The following is an 18,672-nucleotide window of genomic DNA, read 5'->3' as shown; positions in this document are numbered from 1 at the left end:
AGCCACACGTCAATATGAGCAACTTCGGGCAGATCCTGAAGGAGGTCGGGGAGTTTGGTTGGTTTCAAAAACAGTTACTGGTTGCGTTATGCATCCCCTGCATGTTTTCTGCTTTTGACGTGATTGGCCAGGTGTTTATAGGCATGAGCTTTCCACATCACTGCAACACTGACTGGATCTTGGAGCGTGGGCCCAACCTGACGGGTGAGGAACAAAGAAATCTCACCCTCCCGGTGAACAAGGATGGGAAGTATGAAAGTTGTAAAATGTTCAGACCTGTGGATTTGGATTTGGAAACCACTGAAGCATATGGGCTTAACGATACAATTGGATGCATAGCTGGATGGGACTATGAGGTACCCAGAGGAGGTTCCAGCATTTTGACAGAGGTAAACCAATGGATATCTTAATTAAATTGCCTGAGGTTTGCAGGCCAGTCAGGGTCCCTCAGCCCTGTGTATTGGGATGTCTGCTTTCAGTTCTGTCTTCGATTAATTTATTTCTCCTTCCTTCCTTTCGCCTTCATTCCTGTTTTCAGTTTAATCTGGTTTGTGACGGCAGTGGCTTGATTGAGGCATCACAGTCCATCTTCATGACAGGTTGTTTGATTGGAGCGCTATCGTACGGGGCAATTTCTGACAGGTATGAACAGGAGATGTTTTGTCACACCTTTTGGTGTCTCATACAGACGCAACAGGCTTCTCTGATGTAAACACATCTGTTCCAATATTAGATGCTCAGAGCAAGGTGCCTAAACGGTACCTTGCTTATCTTGCATATGAGATGCAGAGGGGTGTGAAAGCATGCTGGTATTCGATGAAGTGGGAATGACAATGGGTTGATATGAACCTCATATATCCACTCCCTTGTTATGAGTTTCTGTGATTATAATCATTGTTATTATCAGTATCTAATAATCACAATAATGTTCTTGCAATGAGCAGGTATAAAAACATAGACTGAATGCTTAAGCTGTGATCTAACTTATTTTGCCCCTTTAAAGAATTGGAACGAGCTCTTTCTCCTCTCTTTGCAGGTTTGGTCGACGCTTTGCGATCCTGCTTTCACTCTCTCTTGTGACGCTGTTCGGGGTGGCCACTGCTTTCTCACCCAACGTCTATGTTTACATGGTTCTCAAATTTTTCAGCGGGACTTCAAGTATTGTCATTGTGATGAATGCATCTGTGATGGGTATAAAGTATACTGTTTGTTTGTAGTAGACTGACCAAAGCAAGCCTTAGACACAGCTGTGAATAAAATAAAAAAAAACATATGCCATCAGAAAATCATGCAGGTAATAGACTATAAATAAAATAACCTATGTGCAATTCTCATCTGTCATACAGCGGTGGAGTGGACGGATTCCTCTAAGGCTGCTTTTTGCACAGGGGCCATTGTGCTATTCTTTTCTGTCGGACTGATGGTGTTGTCTGGTGTTGCATATTTAATCCCCAACTGGAGGATCCTGCAGCTGGTGCTCTTCTGCCCTCTTCTCCTCGTTTTGGGACTAAACTACTGGTCAGCAGTCTATCTGACCGTAACGCTTTGACAAGCTCATCAAGTACATGTTGCAGAAAACATTACAAGCGAGCTGTTAAAGGTAACATGTAAATCCTACTTCCTGATTTTGCACCTGTGTTTTGATAGGTTCCTCCCAGAATCAGCCCGCTGGCTCGTGACCCATGACAGGAAAGAGGAGGCAAAAAAGGAGCTTCAGAAGGCGGCCAGGGTGAACAGAAGGATGGTCACAGATGATCAGATGGACAAGGTGAGCCGCATCAAATGCACTTTGACTACAAAAATATAGTAAACCTGTCTATGAAGCCATTTTTCTAAAACAATGCCTTTTTTTTTATTTGTTTAGCTCCATATGGAGAGTAGACCTGAAAGAAGAAACATGCTGGACATCTTCCAGATACCGTATTTGAGAAAACGTACCTTCATAATGGCCTATGACTGGTGTGTCTTCTTTAATTGATGAAAAGCCTTTTTGTCCCAATATTCCCAATAAACTGAACGCATCTCTCCAACTCTGATACCAGGTTTGCAGTAAGTCTTCTATATTATGGACTGAGCCTGAACGTTGGCAGTTTTGGCCTGAACATCTACCTCACACAGTTCATCTTTGGTCTAGTCGAAGTTCCTGCAAACCTGTGTGGTTTGGCTCTAACTCAGCTCTTCGGAAGGAAAATATGTGAAGCAGGCTTCCTGTTCTTTGGGGGTGCTGCTTGCCTCGCGGTCCTTGCTGTCCCAAATGGTACTTTCAAAACCTTCTTTTTACCATCTGAAAACATTTGTCATGAAGATGTCAGTTTTTTTTTGAGTGTTCATGTGACTGCTACAGTTCATGTTCTCAGATATGTTATTGCCCCTTCAGATCTTCCAGAGGTGAAAACGACCATAGCCGTACTGGGAAAGTTTGCCTCTACTGCCGCTTTCAGCACAGCCTACGTTTACGCTGCAGAATTATACCCGACCGTTTTAAGGTGATGTTGCTCATGATGGTTGCATTAAATCTTCTTAACACTGATCCATTTGAATATTCAGTTTGACATAATGTGTTTTCCATTCAGCTGTATTTTTTGTGGTGATAGACTGCACTGTGTCATGATACCGCAACAAGCAATGCTGCATGTTAAAGCCTGAAAATCCAATATTTACTGGTAACTACGTTGAAAGTAGGGCAAACAAGAGACTGCTTTACTTTAAAGCAGGAATCCTGTGTAACCAAACAATTATTACAGTAAACAACAGGCCACTTTGTTTTACAGCCTGCATACCGAGTAACTGCACTACATTTTATTTTTTTATCTATATTCACCTCTTCTTTCAACAACACTCTGTCAGTGTTTGGGAACCACGCAGACCAACTGCTGTCATTTAGAAAGTGAAATATTTTTCTTGCTTGATGTACGATTTCAGCGGCTCTCCTCCTCAGCCCAGAGGACACAGGTGTCCATAATCTCAATCAAAAAGAATCTCAAATGTTGACCCGTCAGACCACAGGACAGTTTTCCACTTCGTCTCAGTCCATCTTAAATGAGCTAGGGACCAGAGAAGGCGGTGGCGTTTCTGGATCTGGTTTATATACTGTTTCCTCTTTGCATGGCAGAGTTTCAGCTTGCATTTATGTTTTACACAGCATCCCAAATGTTAAGCAGTTTTGTGCAATTGTGCTACATAAATAAAATGTATTATCATATAGTGAAAACAGGGTTAGACCACTTTATTTTACAGCCCGCATACCATAAGGAAGTAAGTAAGTACACCATAATTAAGGTGAAAAAAGGGGTGAACACTGTAGACAATGTTGATAACAATAAGTACTCCCGATTTCCCAATTTACTTCTTACACAGCAAAAAAATAATTATATAGCTCTGTGATGATTAAATAGATATCCAGCACTTATAATATCTAAGTGTAGTTTTAACACAACTTTTGTTGCCTTATTCTCCGTTTCTCATGTCGTCTCCCTCTGTTCTCATATACTAGGTACCTAACAAGTATCTTTACACACTACTATACGATGTAATCTAAATCATTACCTAACTAATTTCAACCTGAGTGTGATTCCTGATGTGTCAATTGTGCATTCTTGCAGGCACAGTGGCATGGGTATAAACTCCATGTGTGCTCGTGTGGGGGGCATCCTCGCTCCACTAATCAGGCTGCTGGAGGTTTACCACTACACCATCCCCATGCTGATATATGGCATCATACCCATTGCTGCTGGTGGTTTCACCTTGCTACTGCCTGAAACCCTCAATGCTGACCTTCAAGACACCACTGAAGTCAAGTAAGTGGAGTATAAATTCTATATTTGAAAATAAAGAATATGTTTTACTTTTACTACTTACTATTATAATTATTATTAGTATTGTTGTTGTTGTTGTTGTTATTATTGTTTTTACTATTATTATATGGAATCAATGTTGATTTTGGTTGTAATAAGTGTAAATAATTCTATATTGAAATGCTTCTTTCTGTTTTTGATTTCAGAAAACCAGTCAATGAACCTGCGCATCACAAACACAGTGCGGAGCAAATTACTGAAGAGCACAAACTGTAATTTGGACAGAAATCATAATCAGATGTTCATAGTTTCTTTTCTTCCTTATTTATTCCTTAGTATGAAAGCTGTGACCAAACTGACAGGAATTAAGGGTCAAACATTATTGAATTTATTTTATTTCATTTTAAAATCATGATGCCTTTCAGTTTTTTGTGCATTTTATAGCTGGAAGTTTATTAGAAATTGGTTCGTTCACACAAACAGTTCTGTTCAATACATCACAAAAATTTGGGTTCTGTTCCCAACATATAATACACAGTATTTACGCACATCTATATCAGAGACGGACACAGCAGCTCAATGCAAAGTCCGCTTGGTCCTTGAACAGAGGAGGGTTCAGCACCTGGCAGACAGTCAGGACACCAAGTCCAAAAGGGCACACCTGCCTTCATGTTTGCTGCTGTTCGTTTGAAGCTGTATATATAAAGGGGTTTGTTTACCGCTTGTACATACAAACATGTGATTTGTATTCATTCTTTAATTTCTCTCTTCTCTCTGCACTATGAAGCGTATATTAATGGAATTGTGTTAAAAGTGCTGTATAAATAAAGTGTGACTTTGAGTTACTGTCCCTGTCTGTGTTATTTCATTATTTTATCCCTTTGTTGAAGGTTTTACAACCTCTGCTGAAAGCTTAAAATGTAATGCCGTTGTTCTCAACAAGAAAACAAAGCCAAACAAACTGTGAGTGTCATATCACACTATAGGGTTGCAGTGGGTTAAAGATTAATGAGCAAGATCAGATATATTCATTTATGGTGCCTGATGTATGAGACTTAGAGCTGGGCTCATCCACACTTCACACCGCACTTTGACGAGGAAGCACTGAATATTCAGCCACACGTCAATATGAGCAACTTCGGGCAGATCCTGAAGGAGGTCGGGGAGTTTGGTTGGTTTCAAAAACAGTTACTGGTTGCATTATGCATCCCCAGCATGTTTGCTGCTTTTGACGTGATTAGCCAGGTGTTTATAGGCATGAGCTTTCCACATCACTGCAACACTGACTGGATCTTGGAGCGTGGGCCCAATCTGACAGCTGATGATCAAAGAAATCTCACCCTCCCGGTGAACAAGGATGGGAAGTATGAAAGTTGTAAAATGTTCAGACCTGTGGATTTGGATTTGGAAACCATTGAAGCATATGGGCTTAACGATACAAGTGGATGCGTAGCTGGATGGGACTATGAGGTACCCAGAGGAGGTTCCAGCATTTTGACAGAGGTAAGGAAGAAACTGCCGCGGGGTTGCTAAATTTAGTTTCGACCCTCAGGGTCCCAATTAATCTGGCCAATGTCTGGCATTTTGAGATCATCGGCATCAGTCGATGTCTGCGCTCGTAAAGCCAATTAAACAATAAATGTCTGCAGACACACTGGAGACAATGCACATTTTTAGAATAAGACATTAATGTTCGGTAAGTGAAAAACAAAGAGATGCTATGGGTGCTACTGCATGCACTAACATAACTTATTTATTATGGAAGTTGAGAAAGTTTCGTTCTCTCTCAGAAACAAGGAGATGCTGCTGTCTGCGGCACTAAAACTTTACTTTTCATTTTATAACTCTCTAACTATCGGCATTGACCATTCAAAAACCCATGTGGGTCGACTTCCATCACAGTCCCTCAGGCGCACTGAGCCTTTATTCCTTGCTCCCATTCTTCCTTTGACTGGTTCTTTCCCTTTCTCTTTCTTTCACCATCCTTTTCTCTTTTCAGTTTGATCTGGTTTGTGACAAGAGTGGCTTCACTGAGGCATCACAGTCCATCTACATGGCAGGTTTTCTGGTTGGAGCGCTGGTGTTCGGGGCAATTTCTGACAGGTAAGGACAAATAACACAAGGGCTCCTCAAACAAAATTTACCTTAAACTTTAAAGTTTCACGTTCAACAAGATGGAAGTCAGTGCAAGGTCAGTGTTTCAGAGCTTTTGGTGGATATCCGGATAACAGATACTGGGACCAAGACTTCCGCTTCCATGCACCCGTTATTGTTTCCAGAAAGTCCGATTATGAAATTAACTTTCAAACTAAAAAGCTAGATCGTCATCAGATAGCCGATGGGTTTGCAGATTGCATTTCAGACTCTTTTGCTCTTTTTTTTAAATTTATTTATTTTTTTTACCTACATACAATCAAAGCCCACTCAAACGTGATTGGTCAATACTACACGGACTGCAAACGCAAACCAGAGCGCTTCTGATACCAAAATCTTTTCCCGTGTCTTTTCCTATGCATATGTGCAGATTTGCATCCACAATTGTTTTTTTCTCTCGTCTTTAGGTTTGGGCGACGCTTTGCAGTCCTGCTCTCCCTCTTCCTCCTGCTATTGTTTGGTGTGGGTGCCACTTTCTCACCAAACATCTATGTTTACATGGTCTTAAAATTTCTCTGTGGGGGTTCAGGAGGAGTCATTATGATGAACACATCTGTGATGGGTAGGTTCACTGTTCATTTGTGATTTAAGTCTCTCAGATTGCATGAAGTAGAAGAAGTGCCAAAAAAAAGGAATATTGGCAGGCTGCTGTGTCTATGCCAAAGTTAATAATTGGATCAATGTGATCACCCAAAACATGTCTTTTTAAACTGTAGATCAGCTCTGCCACGACAGTAATTGTGGCCTAAAAACATACAAATCAGCTGGTGAGTTAGTCTATAGGAATGGGCAGCACTGAACTATATACCGTAATAGGTGACTTTGTTTATGCAATCCACATCTGTCATACAGCGGTGGAGTGGACTGATTCCTCCAAGTCTGCTTTTTGTACAATGGTGATCCTGCTTTTCGTCCCTGTTGGACTGATGGTGTTGCCTGGGGTTGCCTATTTGATCCCCAACTGGAGGATTCTGCAGCTGGTGCTCTTCAGCCCTCTTCTCCTCATTGTGGGAGCTCTCTACTGGTCAGCAGCCTCCAGAGCCACCATGCATCAACAAATGCTACTGTCTTAAAGCATTTCCAGAGATGTGATAAATGTGACATCTGACTCATACACTCTGATTTTGGAACTGCATTTCAACCAGGTTCCTCCCAGAATCAGCTCGCTGGCTTCTGACCCAGGGCAGGAAGGAGGAGGCACAAACAGTACTTCGGAGGGCGGCCAGGGTGAATGGAAGGGTGGTCACAGATGATCAGCTGGACAAGGTGAGCAACATTAAATACATTCAGATTCTTCCACAGAAAATCAAATCGTCTCACTTGCATTATTCTCTAAAAGTTGCTTTTCTACTGCTCAGCTAGAGATGGAGGTCACCTGCAGAAAAGTAAGCATACTGGACGTCTTCCGGATTTCGTATTTGAGAAAACGTACGCTCATAATGGGATTTAACTGGTTTGTGTTTCTTTGCTTGTTTAATTAAGATCATTCATGCTGTTTTGTTTCTCTGTCAGTGAATATTTGTTATTTGTCAAGAGCAGCTGACACCAGCTGGAATAACTCCAGGTTAAACTTCTCACATTGCTGCATTGCTGTTGAAGTGTGTATCAGTCCACTCTGATATCAAACTGACACTACTATCTCCTCAACATACCAGGTTTTCAACAAGTCTTTTATATTATGGACTGAGCCTGAATGTTGGCAGTTTCGGCCTGAGCATCTACCTCACGCAGTTCATCTTTGGGGTGGTTGAAATTCCTGCACAACTCAGCAGTTTGGCTTTTGTTCAGTTCTTTGGGAGGAGAATAAGTCAAGCAGGCTTTCTGCTCTTTGGGGGTGCGGCTTGCCTCGTGGTCCTTGCCATCCCAAAAGGTATGCGTGTTGAACATGCTTTTCATTTCTTTTAATATTTGTCCTTGGGGTTTCAATATGCAGTTGTTTATCTGACATATTGCTTACTCATCAGACCTTCCTGTGGTGGTCACAGTCATAGCCGTACTGGGGAAATATTCTGCTGCAGCCTCTTTCAGCACAGCCTATGTTTATACTGCAGAGCTATACCCTACCATTTTAAGGTAATGTTTATTTTGTACCCTTGGTGAATGATGACATATAGAGAAACTCTGCTTTTATAGTTAATAAGGGTGAAAGAAGAGCATTTTAAAGACTAACAATCAGCATGAGATTCCCAATAAGTCAGATTTCCATTCCTACAGGCAGAACGGTGTAGGCTTCAACTCCATGTGTGCTCGCGTGGCGGGCATCCTCGCTCCACTGATCAGGCTCCTGGTGGTCTACCACCACACCATTCCCATGCTGATATATGGCATCATGCCCATTGCTGCTGGCGGTCTCTGCTTATTACTACCTGAAACCCGCAACAATGAACTTCAAGATCACACCGAACTCAAGTGAGTTACTTAAATGTAATATGATTTTCAGGATGAAGAGAAAAAATAAGGAAAATGCAGAGAGATAAAAATACATAATTCTTTGTAAGTGTGTGTACAAATACAGGCACTCGGTAAGAAGGTGTGGATCGGTGGCATTCAGTCTGGCACATTTCAGGCTCGGTGCTCCTCCTCAGGCAGCATCAATGACTTTCAGGTAAACAATGTACTTCCATAAAATAATCTGTCTCTCCTAATTTCAGAAAACCAGAAAATGAGCCTACAGGGAGTCCATTTTGAACAAGTGCTATTAAATGAACAGGGTAAAACTTGTATTTGACATAATCAGAGATATATATATAGCCTTTTTCTTGATTTATTTTATTTATGATAAAATAGTTTTTGTCAGGTGGCATGCAACAATTAAAATGGTGGCATAGTATAGTCACTTTACTGAAGCACAAAGTAAAAGGGATGGTCTGGGGGTTCATGAACTGCACTGTCCAGGTCTTGGGTCCTGTCAGGGACCTTTCTTGCATCCCTTGAAGCCCCACCTTCTTGTTAGCTGTCCAATAAAGGCACAAAACACCTAAAAAAACAACTTTTTAATGCTAAATTGCATTGTTTATTACATTTTACATTAGCTTTTGTTTTGTTGCAGTGTATCATACACCAGGAAGGTTGTTAAAAAATATTGTTAAAAGCAACATTATGCACCGTCATACCAAGGTGATTTACAGGCTGGACTTATCTGGATCATATTTTAGTGAGAAAATATTTTCTGGTTTTCCCTCTGATGTCCTCCAACAGCTCTGCCTCAGCTCTCCTGATGTATGGATAGCTTTACTTGTTGCTATTAATCGCTAGCTGAGGGTAACTGTCACTGCCGTTAGCTAGTTAGCTCAGTTAGCTGTGCAGCTAGCCATACTATTAACTCATTTCTTACCGCCGGCCAGCTCCCTGACGGCATTCATCACTGTGTCCGACACCTGGGCCTGAAAACCTTCAGTGGTCTACAGCTTCTGTGTAGGGGTGTAATCACCAACACTCCCCCAGTGCCAATAGCTCCCAGTATGGCAGAGTTAGCTAATAGGACCAGTAGCTGCATGGCTCACTAATCTAACTACCTAATGGCGGACAGCCGTTACTTTAGCAACAAGTAAAGCTATCTCTCCATCAGAAAATTCCATAAATCAACTGGTATCTCCATAAAATATTAGCCACTTTTGCCAAAATTTGTGAAAAAAAGTTATAAAGTTGTGCTTTTGTGCAGTAATCAGTGAGGTCCAGTCCCCCCAACACTCAGCTGTCTGTTCAAACATAATTCTTGTCTCATTTGGACTGATAAACAGTACATTCATCAGATCCATTGCCCCATCTTCCTTATTGTTCTTTCCTGTTTTATGTTGAAAGTTTACCTCATGTGCCATTCTTTACTTTACTTCCTGTGTCTTTTCATCTGTGTAATTGTCTGATTGTTTTCACCTGTGCCTTCCTGAGAGTGTTTCCTGTGTGTTTGGACTTTTGCTTCGTTTTCAACATGCAACATAGTGCAAAAACAGACGCAGAGTAGGAATGAGAGGCACCATTCTCCAGATTACATGTCTGTGTACCATCAAAATTATTTCGAAGCTGTTATTTTAAGGTAAGCTGGTTGCATAATGTTGCTTTAAAGTCAAATTACTTCAAATGTTCATATTCCAACATGTATTTCAATGTACAGTAGATAAGCTATTAGCAGCTACAAAAGAAAACCCATTACATTTCACTGTTATATCTGATACAGTGAAATGTGTATTTTAGGATGCTTTTGGCCTGGCCATACATCTCAGGAATTAGATAATTTACTTATTTGTACCCTGGCATCCAGATAATGGAAGCTCACCACATGCTCCACAATGGTGCTGGTATGGTTAATTAGCACTTGGGACTTAGATTTGGACATATGTGCCAAATGAGAATGCATAGTATGATTAACATTTATAATTAATAAAATGCATACTTGCAGGGCACAAAAAAAACTGAACATATGTAAGTAGTAAATCAAATTAAATGACAAAACTTTCCCTTTAGCTCCCTGTTCCTTCATATGAATGGTGGGCAGAAATGTAACTGGTGGAATGAAGCTCATGAGCATTCAGGTAGGACATGCACTGTCAAAGACTTGAAGTATCATTGATGTGAACAGTTCGGTAGTGCTGCACAGTAGGAGCCAAGAGACTGAGCCTCTTTATTTGTACAGACATAACCATCCTAGTGCATTCTGCCTTTGCATTTAACCATTATTTAATTTCATTTATTCTCAATTGAATAGTCAATGGTGGGATTTTTCTGCATAAATCCACTTCTACCCAGAATATTTGCAACAAAATGATGTGTGTTTTTGGTTATACAAACATGTTTATGGCAATTTGTTGTATTAATTGAGACCAAAAAGAAAACAATAGGTCATTTAAGTTAACTTGCTCAATAATTAAAAAAAATTATTACATGTGTCTGCACCTGTCAACATATTATGCTGCAGTTTCTTACAATGATTGAACAGTTGCTGCAGTTACAGTACACCATGGGTTATGCATCAACACAATTCATTACCAATCACTATATGAATACAAAGTTAGATTTGGGACAGCAGTTGGTTATTGCATGGAGCCTCAAACACATCTTCAAGAAGTTTTTTTTTGTGTGTGTGTTATCACAGTCACCATCAGATCAGCTGGGGACAGAGACAGAACACATTTTTAATGCAGGGAAGCAAAGCTGATGAATTATCGTGAATATGATAACAAAGATAAGTCTTGCCTGCTAGTACTCACATTGACGCTGATTATTTAAGCCTCAGACTAATTGGACACCATGTCAGCAGTTTTCCTTGGAAGCCATCGGTTCTTATGTTGAGCATGTCCAAAGCCCTCATCATAATTCCCTTTTCTTCTGAACAGTTGTTTGTAGTGAAATATACAGTAGAATTCCCCATATAAAGGTGCGTAGTTGTACATGCTACAAATAAGCACAATTTGTCAGTTACAGTTGAAATGAACTGCCTTTGGTTAGAGGAAGGAAGGGTATTTTTTAAAATCATAGCGGGTTGTGCACAGGTGGAACAAAATCATATTAATGCTGCTCCTGCAACTGCAATTTTGCAGTGCGGTTCAGCAATTTTGAGCATCAAAATGTCTGCTGTGAAAAGGATCTATTCAACTTTTGACATTTGTCCCTGTGGCCATGTGGAACCACAGTTTGGGAACCAGTGCTCTAAAATGAACATTATGTAAATGAGCTGTAAATAAGTAAAAAACTTGGACTGTTTTACTTTTTCAAAAAGTAAATGTAAAAAGAATGGCCTCCATTACATATAATCATTCAATCAATCAGTGAAAGATTTTGGATGGATTTGGCAAACGTTAAGGTTATTGTAATAATTAGCCTGAAAATACGATTGGGTTTCTTGCAGCTAAGTTTGAAAAATTTGGGATGTATTATATTGTACAACAGTAGATGTTCCCTGTGAATGCAGCCAGGACAGAGCCAAAAGAGAGAGCCTGTGACTTTAAGAGGGCTGCATTATGGGTTGTTTGTAGCCTTAATGTTGCTAGGCTAGTAAGTTTCTTCCCTCCAGTTACAGTGGGTCTAGAAAAGTTAACCAACTGCAAAAGTGTCCTGTCTAAACCATAAAAAACAGCTCACAGTTGTGCTGAGGCTTTAATGGAGGCAGAAAAATGTCCCCTTATTTATCTATATTATTGTGACATTCTATTAGGTTGTATTTTCATAGACAATTAAGTGTTATAATACTTGTGTCATATGAAACAGGCAAAGACATCTGTCATATCCTACCTGGATAGGGGATTAATACAAGAGATGCACCATTGAGAATGTGTGAAAAGTAATCATTTTATGGTAAAAGGACGTGTTAGATTTAAAAACTCAGAAAATTTGGATTAAATTAGTTTATGCACATTTGTATTAATTTAAGGTATCTTATATGATTTTAACGTGATTGCATTTGGAAGTCAATGAGTTTATTAAAGTTATCAAAGTAACTGTTTTTGGCACAGAAAAAACAATAAATGGGACTCATTGATCAGTGTTTCTGGTGATTTTCTGTGGCATATTTTAATATCTCACCTCAGTTTTTTCTTGCACTGTTTACAACAGAAGCAAGTTTTGTGAAAAATGTATTTGTCTGCAGTAATTTTTTCCATTGGATAAACTGGCTTCAAACAGGCTGAACACATCTCTCGACGGGCTGGTTGAAACTGAAAGATTTCGACAATAATAAGGATTAATAACAACAAACACAAAAGCATCAATGAAAACCAATAATGTATATTTCATTTCAAATGCAAATTCAACAGTATAGAGACTGCAAGCTAAAAATAAATCCTCAAACATCAATAAGATCTTAAACTAATGATAACCTCTTATAAATAAACAAGCAGTAATGAACAACATAATTCATAACCAAGCAAATCAAATTATGTACATAACTTTATAATTCGAAAAATGTAAAACACGTCCAACACTTAGCTACTCTGTCACAAACTGCACCTGTCTGTGAATTATTTAGGGTTTCCGATTGATTGGTAGCCGAACTTCTGGGTACTTGGTGACCTGATACGTAGCCGGACTGACCGCTGCTTGACTCGTGGATGTTGTCGTTTCTGGCTGAGCAGCGACAACAGTGGAGGTTTTGGAAGAGTAAAACCGGTTTCCAAGGCTATCAGTCCTCTCATAGTTCTCTGTGACCGTTTTGGTGCCCATAATGCTGTTTACCTCACGGTCACTATGCACCTCGAGCACACTGAGCTCTCGTTTAGGGGTAAGGGGGCTGTAAGAGGATTGTTTTTGACCTCCTTTTCTGGGGTCCCCTCTTCTGTTTTGAGCAGGGCTGTTGCATGTCAGAGTTTTTGTCGTGCGGAACTTCTCCCCCGTCTTTGGACTGTGGTGACATGTCGGGCAGATTGTGGTCTCTGGTGGAAGCGCCTCTGTTTTATCTTTCTTTTTAACAGCTGACTGGATGGAAATGAAGGCAGGTGAAGATGGAGGACTTGCTCGTTGCTTTGCAGAGGCTTCTTCAGTGCTAGCTCTCTTGGTATCTGGCCAAGCTGTGTTTGCCTGTGCTGTGGGGCTTCCCTGCGTCTGCAGTGATTTTGTTCTGCTTGAGCCGATGCTAATTTTGCTAATGTTACCAGAGGATGGGGATCCTTGCGCTGTCCCTAATGATTCTTTGAACAGGCATGATAAACCAGCAATATCTGAGTCAGATTTCAAAGTAGAGACAGAATAAAGAGCCTTCTTTATGGCTTCCTCTATGTCCATGAGTCTGGCTAAAGTCTGTTCTTTTAGATTCATGATTTCCTCACTGGCTCGCTCAAGATCTCCAAAAACATGTGCCATTGACGACTTGCTTTCCGCGTCTCTCGTTAATGGCATCCTCTCTTCTTTGTTTTGTACATTTACTTTTTTTTGTTTCTTTTTTTCAGAGCTGACAACCCAGTCGGGGACGTTCTCAAATACTCCCCTCAGAGACCTTACGTCAACCTCGCTCGTGTCCTTTTCAATCTCTTCAACTCGACTGAGAATGCTCTGCAGCTCCTCCTGCTTTCGCAAGTTGTCAAAAATTTCCATGGCTGCCGTTATGTTCCCTCTCATGATCTCATCCATGTGAACTGACAGACGCTGTCGGCGTTCGTACTCTGTCTCCGTTCGTCCTTTCTTTTCCCTCATCTCAACTTTGCTTTCTTGTTTCATCTCTTTTTCGTTTCTGTCTGTGCTGTCAGTGTTTGGGTTATTGTGTGGTGGGCCAGTAAGAGTTAGTTGTGGTTCCTCAACCACATGATCAAGAGTAGAGGAATTATTATCTCCAGACATGTGTTTTGGGTTTTTGTTGTCAGGCTGGGCAATTTTGACTCTTTTTGGCTTTACAGGAGCATTCTTAACTGGAAACACCTTTTTTCCTCCAAATTTCTTGCATGCTTCGTGAAAATCTACATGGCTTTCATCCTTTTCATTCATATTCTCTTTGATTGGGAAATCCTGGGTTTTTTTCTCTTCTGCTGTGACGGTTATCTCCTGGTGTTGATTATTGGTATTCTGATCTGTGGAATCACTTTCCAAGGTAACAACTGAACCTTGGACTTGATGTCTCACTTCAATTTCCTGAGACATTGGCATAGCTTCATTAAAAAGCTCATTTCCTTGAGTATTCACTAAATCAGGTCCTGAGTTTGTATTACTGTTATTCCTGTACAGATCTTGCTCATGTTCATCCTTGACTGATTGAATATCTCTTTGTTTCACTTTCAAATGCTCAGGTTTAGGCGGGATGGCTGGTTTTTGACCAACAGGCCTTTTGCTTTTCTTTGAGATGGCTGGTTTATTTAACGTTTCACTTTGGCTTGGGAGTTCTGCATTGGCTGGGGTCTCTTGTTCTTTGGAGACCTCTTGTCTCAGTGGTGCTTGAGTTGATTTAGGGTCAGTCATGGGGCAAAGCTCCTCCTCAGTGGTCTCTTGACTAGACACTGCATGCGATCTTTCTTTGTGAGGCTTGGAAGAGTTTCTGTATATCATAGCTGCTCTGAAATCACCTCGACTGACATTAATGTTGGATCTCTCCAGGGAATTCAGAGCTGCTTGAAGTTTACCCTGAAAAACAGCTTCCTCATCCTCTGCCTGTTCAGCTGTTGTTTCTGAGCTTTTGCTGCATACGTCAGTAGTTTGTTCGTTTTCAGAATTAATGTCTTTATCACAAGTCTCTGTATTCTCATGTCGGCGGCCGGATTTATGTTCTGAGGTGATGTAATTGGCCGATGGGACTTCATCCCAACTTGGCTTCAGGCATTGGTCCTCTTTTTGGTCCTCAGTTTCTTGCGGTAGTTTTGCTTCTGTTGACTGTTTGACATTACCTGCTGTAACTGAGACAACAGGTTCCTTCGATGATTCTTGAACAAGGAACTGCTTTTTTTCTTGTGATGACGGATGCAAAGATTTAGCCTCGATTGTGGCCTGTTGGAGACTATGTATCGCAGTTTGGAGGTTAGAGATCTCATCATTGTCATCCACCACCTCGACTAATTCAGCCTGGTGGACCCTGTCATCGTCCTGTGTCTCGAGATACAGGTATGATCCCTGTGGTGCAACTGTAGAGTGGCAAGCCTCCTTTTCCATGTGGGCACCACTCTCGCTAAAGGTTTTGTTCAGTTGCTTGTGGGAGAATACCCCAACATTGCTTTCTGTAGAGGACTGGCTCTTTTGAAGTGTCACATTTTGACCTTTGACTGCACAAGAAATGGTGGTAGATTGGGCAAGATTTTGGTATAGATTTTGTTTTGGTTGAGTTGGTCTTTGATCTCCAGAGAAAATGTTTTTCAGTCTCTTTATATCCACTGGGACCCATTCTGAAGTATTCTCCTCTGCCTGATCACCTCTCTGTTCATGATGAAGCTCCATGCCTTGTCCAGCCACATTTTGGTAGAGGGGCTCTTGTTCTTGCACTGTTGCCTCAGCCTGAAGACTTTTCAAGTACTCCAAATCTCCCGTTTCAATACAACTCTTGAACAGTTTTACATTGCCTTTCGTTGTGATTTCAGGCCTTATTGATCCCTGGCAGGGTTGGTCTTTAGAAGTTTCTAGAAGGCAGCTTATGGTTGATTCAACAGCACCTTTTCTTAGTCCTTGATTGTCTGTTTTACTCACATCAACTCTTTCTGGCTCTGGTTCATCATACACTGCATCTTGTGTAGGATAGTAACTTTTCACGTCTTCCTCATCAAAATAACTGAAGAGGGAGTAAACAGTGACTTCAGCACATCTGTCCACATCCTCCTGGATTATCACTCCTTTCCGCAGAGAGTTATCTTGATTGAGAATATCCTCAACAACCTGAACCACATTGGCAGTTTTAAACTCTGTGTCTTGGTTGGTATGGAAGTGATGCTGGTGCACAGGTACATTCACCACTGTTGCCTCCATACCGCCTTTGCTATCCTCCTTTAGGTAAATGATCTCCCGCTTTAGGTTTGTGCGTGGTAGCAACTGGAGTATGAGGTTTTGTGCACCACCTTCAGCCACCTCATCATAATTTATCTTTGGCCCACTCTCTGATGTCAGTGTGAATTTGGCCTTTTTAGCTATCATCGTCTCATTCACCTCAATGATTGAGCCGCCTGAATGTATGGCATTAACGTGATAAAGGGAATTAAGTGTTTCCTTGATGTTCTCCACCATCGTCTCAACCTCTTCCTTGTTCTGATGCTTAATTTTGTCAAACGGCATTGATTCAAACAAATTGGCTCTGTTCTTGACATTGGCTATTGGGTAGTCCTGAGCTGCTCCACTGTCTCCTGCTGGGCTTTGGGATTTTGAAGTATGCACATAGGAATGCTCTCTTTCTATGTTTGTTTGGATAAATGGATTGTTTTCAAAAAGAGCTGCACTCGTTTTGATTAGTTTCTCTGCATCAGGAAGGCTTATATGCTCATCCTCAAAGAGTGTCTCACCCGTAGAGACCTCTTCCCTGCCAGAAAACGAGTGGTCAGTGCTTTGACCAATGATATGAACACATGGACCTTGTTTATGGAGCTGATCTGTCAAATCAAGACTTTTGGTACATGCATTGCTTTTGTTTTCAATGTGTAGATTCTCTTCTCTACCCTGCTGTCTTTGTTTTTGGACCGCCCCTGTCTCATCCCCAGAAATAGAAGCTTTCCCCTGGAACTTCTGATCTGGATTTAGTCTGGATGTTTTCACAGACTGACTCTCAAATATCCTTCTGGTAGCCTGAACATCTATTCTTATCTTATCCTCCTCACACAGATTGTGAGGATCTAGACTGGCGCCAAACGTTTTGTCATCCTCCAAGATCTCTTTAACACTTTCACTACATGGGCTTTCTTCCTGTTCCTCAGTTACAGCTGATGTTTTACTGACATCACCTCTTTCCCTTGTTCCCTCTGCCATCTGTCTCTTGGGGGTGCAAGGAGATACTTTGTCACCCAAGGTACAGTTCTCAAATATCAAGCATCTTGAAAGGACCTCTCCCTCGTATCCAGTTCCGCCAGTTGTCACCCCAGTATCTGAGCTCAAAACCTCAGCAAGCTCCTCGTCCACAACGTCATCCAACATCTTCAGCTCTGGGTGAGTGTGCTTCAGAAGTCTCCTCAGCTCACATTTCTGCCGCTGTTGGTATAAATTTCCTTTGGAGAACTGGGATGGCCTGGGCCGTTGGAAATGTGCCCCAGAGAAGTCTTCCGTTCCTGGCTGATGTCTGGTTGAAGGAAGTGGAGGGAGGTCATCTTTGCTCTGTTGGGAATCTTCGGCCATCTTTGAAGAACAAAGCAATGTTCTCATCATTGAGTCCTTTGTAAGTGAGCTATCCAGTAAATGTCATGCTCCAGAGCATGCAGACGTGCTTACAGCAATAAGAGCGATATGTTCCCTTCATCAAACCAATTGATTTGCTTTCCACATGCCAGGTGTCAGTGGGTTAGAGGAGCTCCAAAGCAACCAGGAAATTCTACCGCAAATGCAACCACAATTATAAGTAAGATTAAAACACAGAGTGGATAGCATCCATTCATTTCATTTTTTTCTTTTAAGGGAAAAACAAGCATTTGATTCTGGTCTATGATAGTATGTTATTGTGACAATGCAAATCCAATACACACCTTCACGCAAAATGTCTTGTGAAACTATATCCTACCTTGGTTAGTTTGGCTCCTTTCCCAGATTCAGATAGCTGATCTTGTGCCTGGATAGAAACAATAATCATTTCAGGTCAAGTTAATCTGCCAAATTATGTCAATATTGTATGATGCCTTAATGGAGACTGCCAAGGGTAATAAACTGCAGTGTGTAGCTGCCAGTCTTCTTTGTGAAGCATGTTGCCACAGTGTACGTGCATTGGTGGACTGTACTGTTACAATCTGGATTCAGTTTTTGTGGTTTTGTCTATTACTTCTGTCTCTACAGTGAAGCTTGTAGGTCACAAAATTACATTTTGGATTTTTTTCTAAAACAATCAAAGAAATTCAGCACTAGCAAGAAGACAGCACATATTATACTGAGAAGACAGATGTTTACCGGTTTTAAAAGACTCTGTGTTGATTCCTGAGGTGCCACCTTTGACAGATAGAGAGCAGACATAGCTTTGACCGAGACACACGATGTCTCCTTGAGTTGGGTGAAGGAACTGTCTCTGAAATCTGCAACTGACCTCCTCTTTTCATCTGCAGAGACATCAGACACAAGCAGCTTTAGTGTTTTGAATTATGACGCAAGTTATACTGTGTAGTAATTATAAAAAGGGCCTAATCAGAGCTCTCTGTGATCCATG

At 41.1% G+C, this 18,672-nt stretch overlaps 3 protein-coding genes across 4 annotated transcripts; 2 read left to right on the top strand and 1 right to left on the bottom strand.

The window, feature by feature from the left end:
- Nucleotides 1-14: 14 nt before the first annotated feature.
- LOC121624202 (solute carrier family 22 member 13-like) lies at nt 15-3,801 on the top strand. The gene is made up of 9 exons (XM_041961840.1): nt 15-389; nt 539-642; nt 1,037-1,191; nt 1,347-1,518; nt 1,648-1,768; nt 1,865-1,959; nt 2,043-2,257; nt 2,378-2,486; nt 3,603-3,801. The coding sequence occupies exons 1-9, from the start codon at nt 15-17 to the stop codon at nt 3,799-3,801; spliced, it is 1,545 nt and encodes a 514-aa protein (XP_041817774.1).
- A 1,121-nt stretch (nt 3,802-4,922) lies between these two features.
- LOC121624203 (solute carrier family 22 member 13-like) lies at nt 4,923-8,361 on the top strand. The gene is made up of 9 exons (XM_041961842.1): nt 4,923-5,297; nt 5,794-5,897; nt 6,356-6,510; nt 6,801-6,972; nt 7,094-7,214; nt 7,307-7,401; nt 7,604-7,818; nt 7,913-8,021; nt 8,163-8,361. The coding sequence occupies exons 1-9, from the start codon at nt 4,923-4,925 to the stop codon at nt 8,359-8,361; spliced, it is 1,545 nt and encodes a 514-aa protein (XP_041817776.1).
- Nucleotides 8,362-12,568: 4,207 nt separating this feature from the next.
- Nucleotides 12,569-18,482, bottom strand: LOC121624115 (xin actin-binding repeat-containing protein 1). 2 transcript variants are annotated; one of them, XM_041961730.1, is made up of 3 exons: nt 18,420-18,482; nt 18,040-18,087; nt 12,569-17,696 (listed from the first exon to the last, which is right to left on the bottom strand). In XM_041961730.1, the coding sequence occupies exons 1-3, from the start codon at nt 18,480-18,482 to the stop codon at nt 12,903-12,905; spliced, it is 4,905 nt and encodes a 1,634-aa protein (XP_041817664.1). In that variant the 3' UTR covers nt 12,569-12,902. The 2 variants fall into 2 exon arrangements, 1 of the variants encoding a protein (XP_041817664.1); XR_006007857.1 differs by lacking the exon at nt 18,420-18,482 and having other exon boundaries at nt 17,528-17,660; nt 18,040-18,088.
- Between the last annotated feature and the right edge of the window lie 190 nt (nt 18,483-18,672).

This window comes from Chelmon rostratus, chromosome 20 (genome assembly GCF_017976325.1).
Source record: "Chelmon rostratus isolate fCheRos1 chromosome 20, fCheRos1.pri, whole genome shotgun sequence".
In the NCBI taxonomy this organism is placed as follows: domain Eukaryota; kingdom Metazoa; phylum Chordata; class Actinopteri; order Chaetodontiformes; family Chaetodontidae; genus Chelmon; species Chelmon rostratus.
This window is presented reverse-complemented; position numbering and strand designations above follow the sequence as displayed.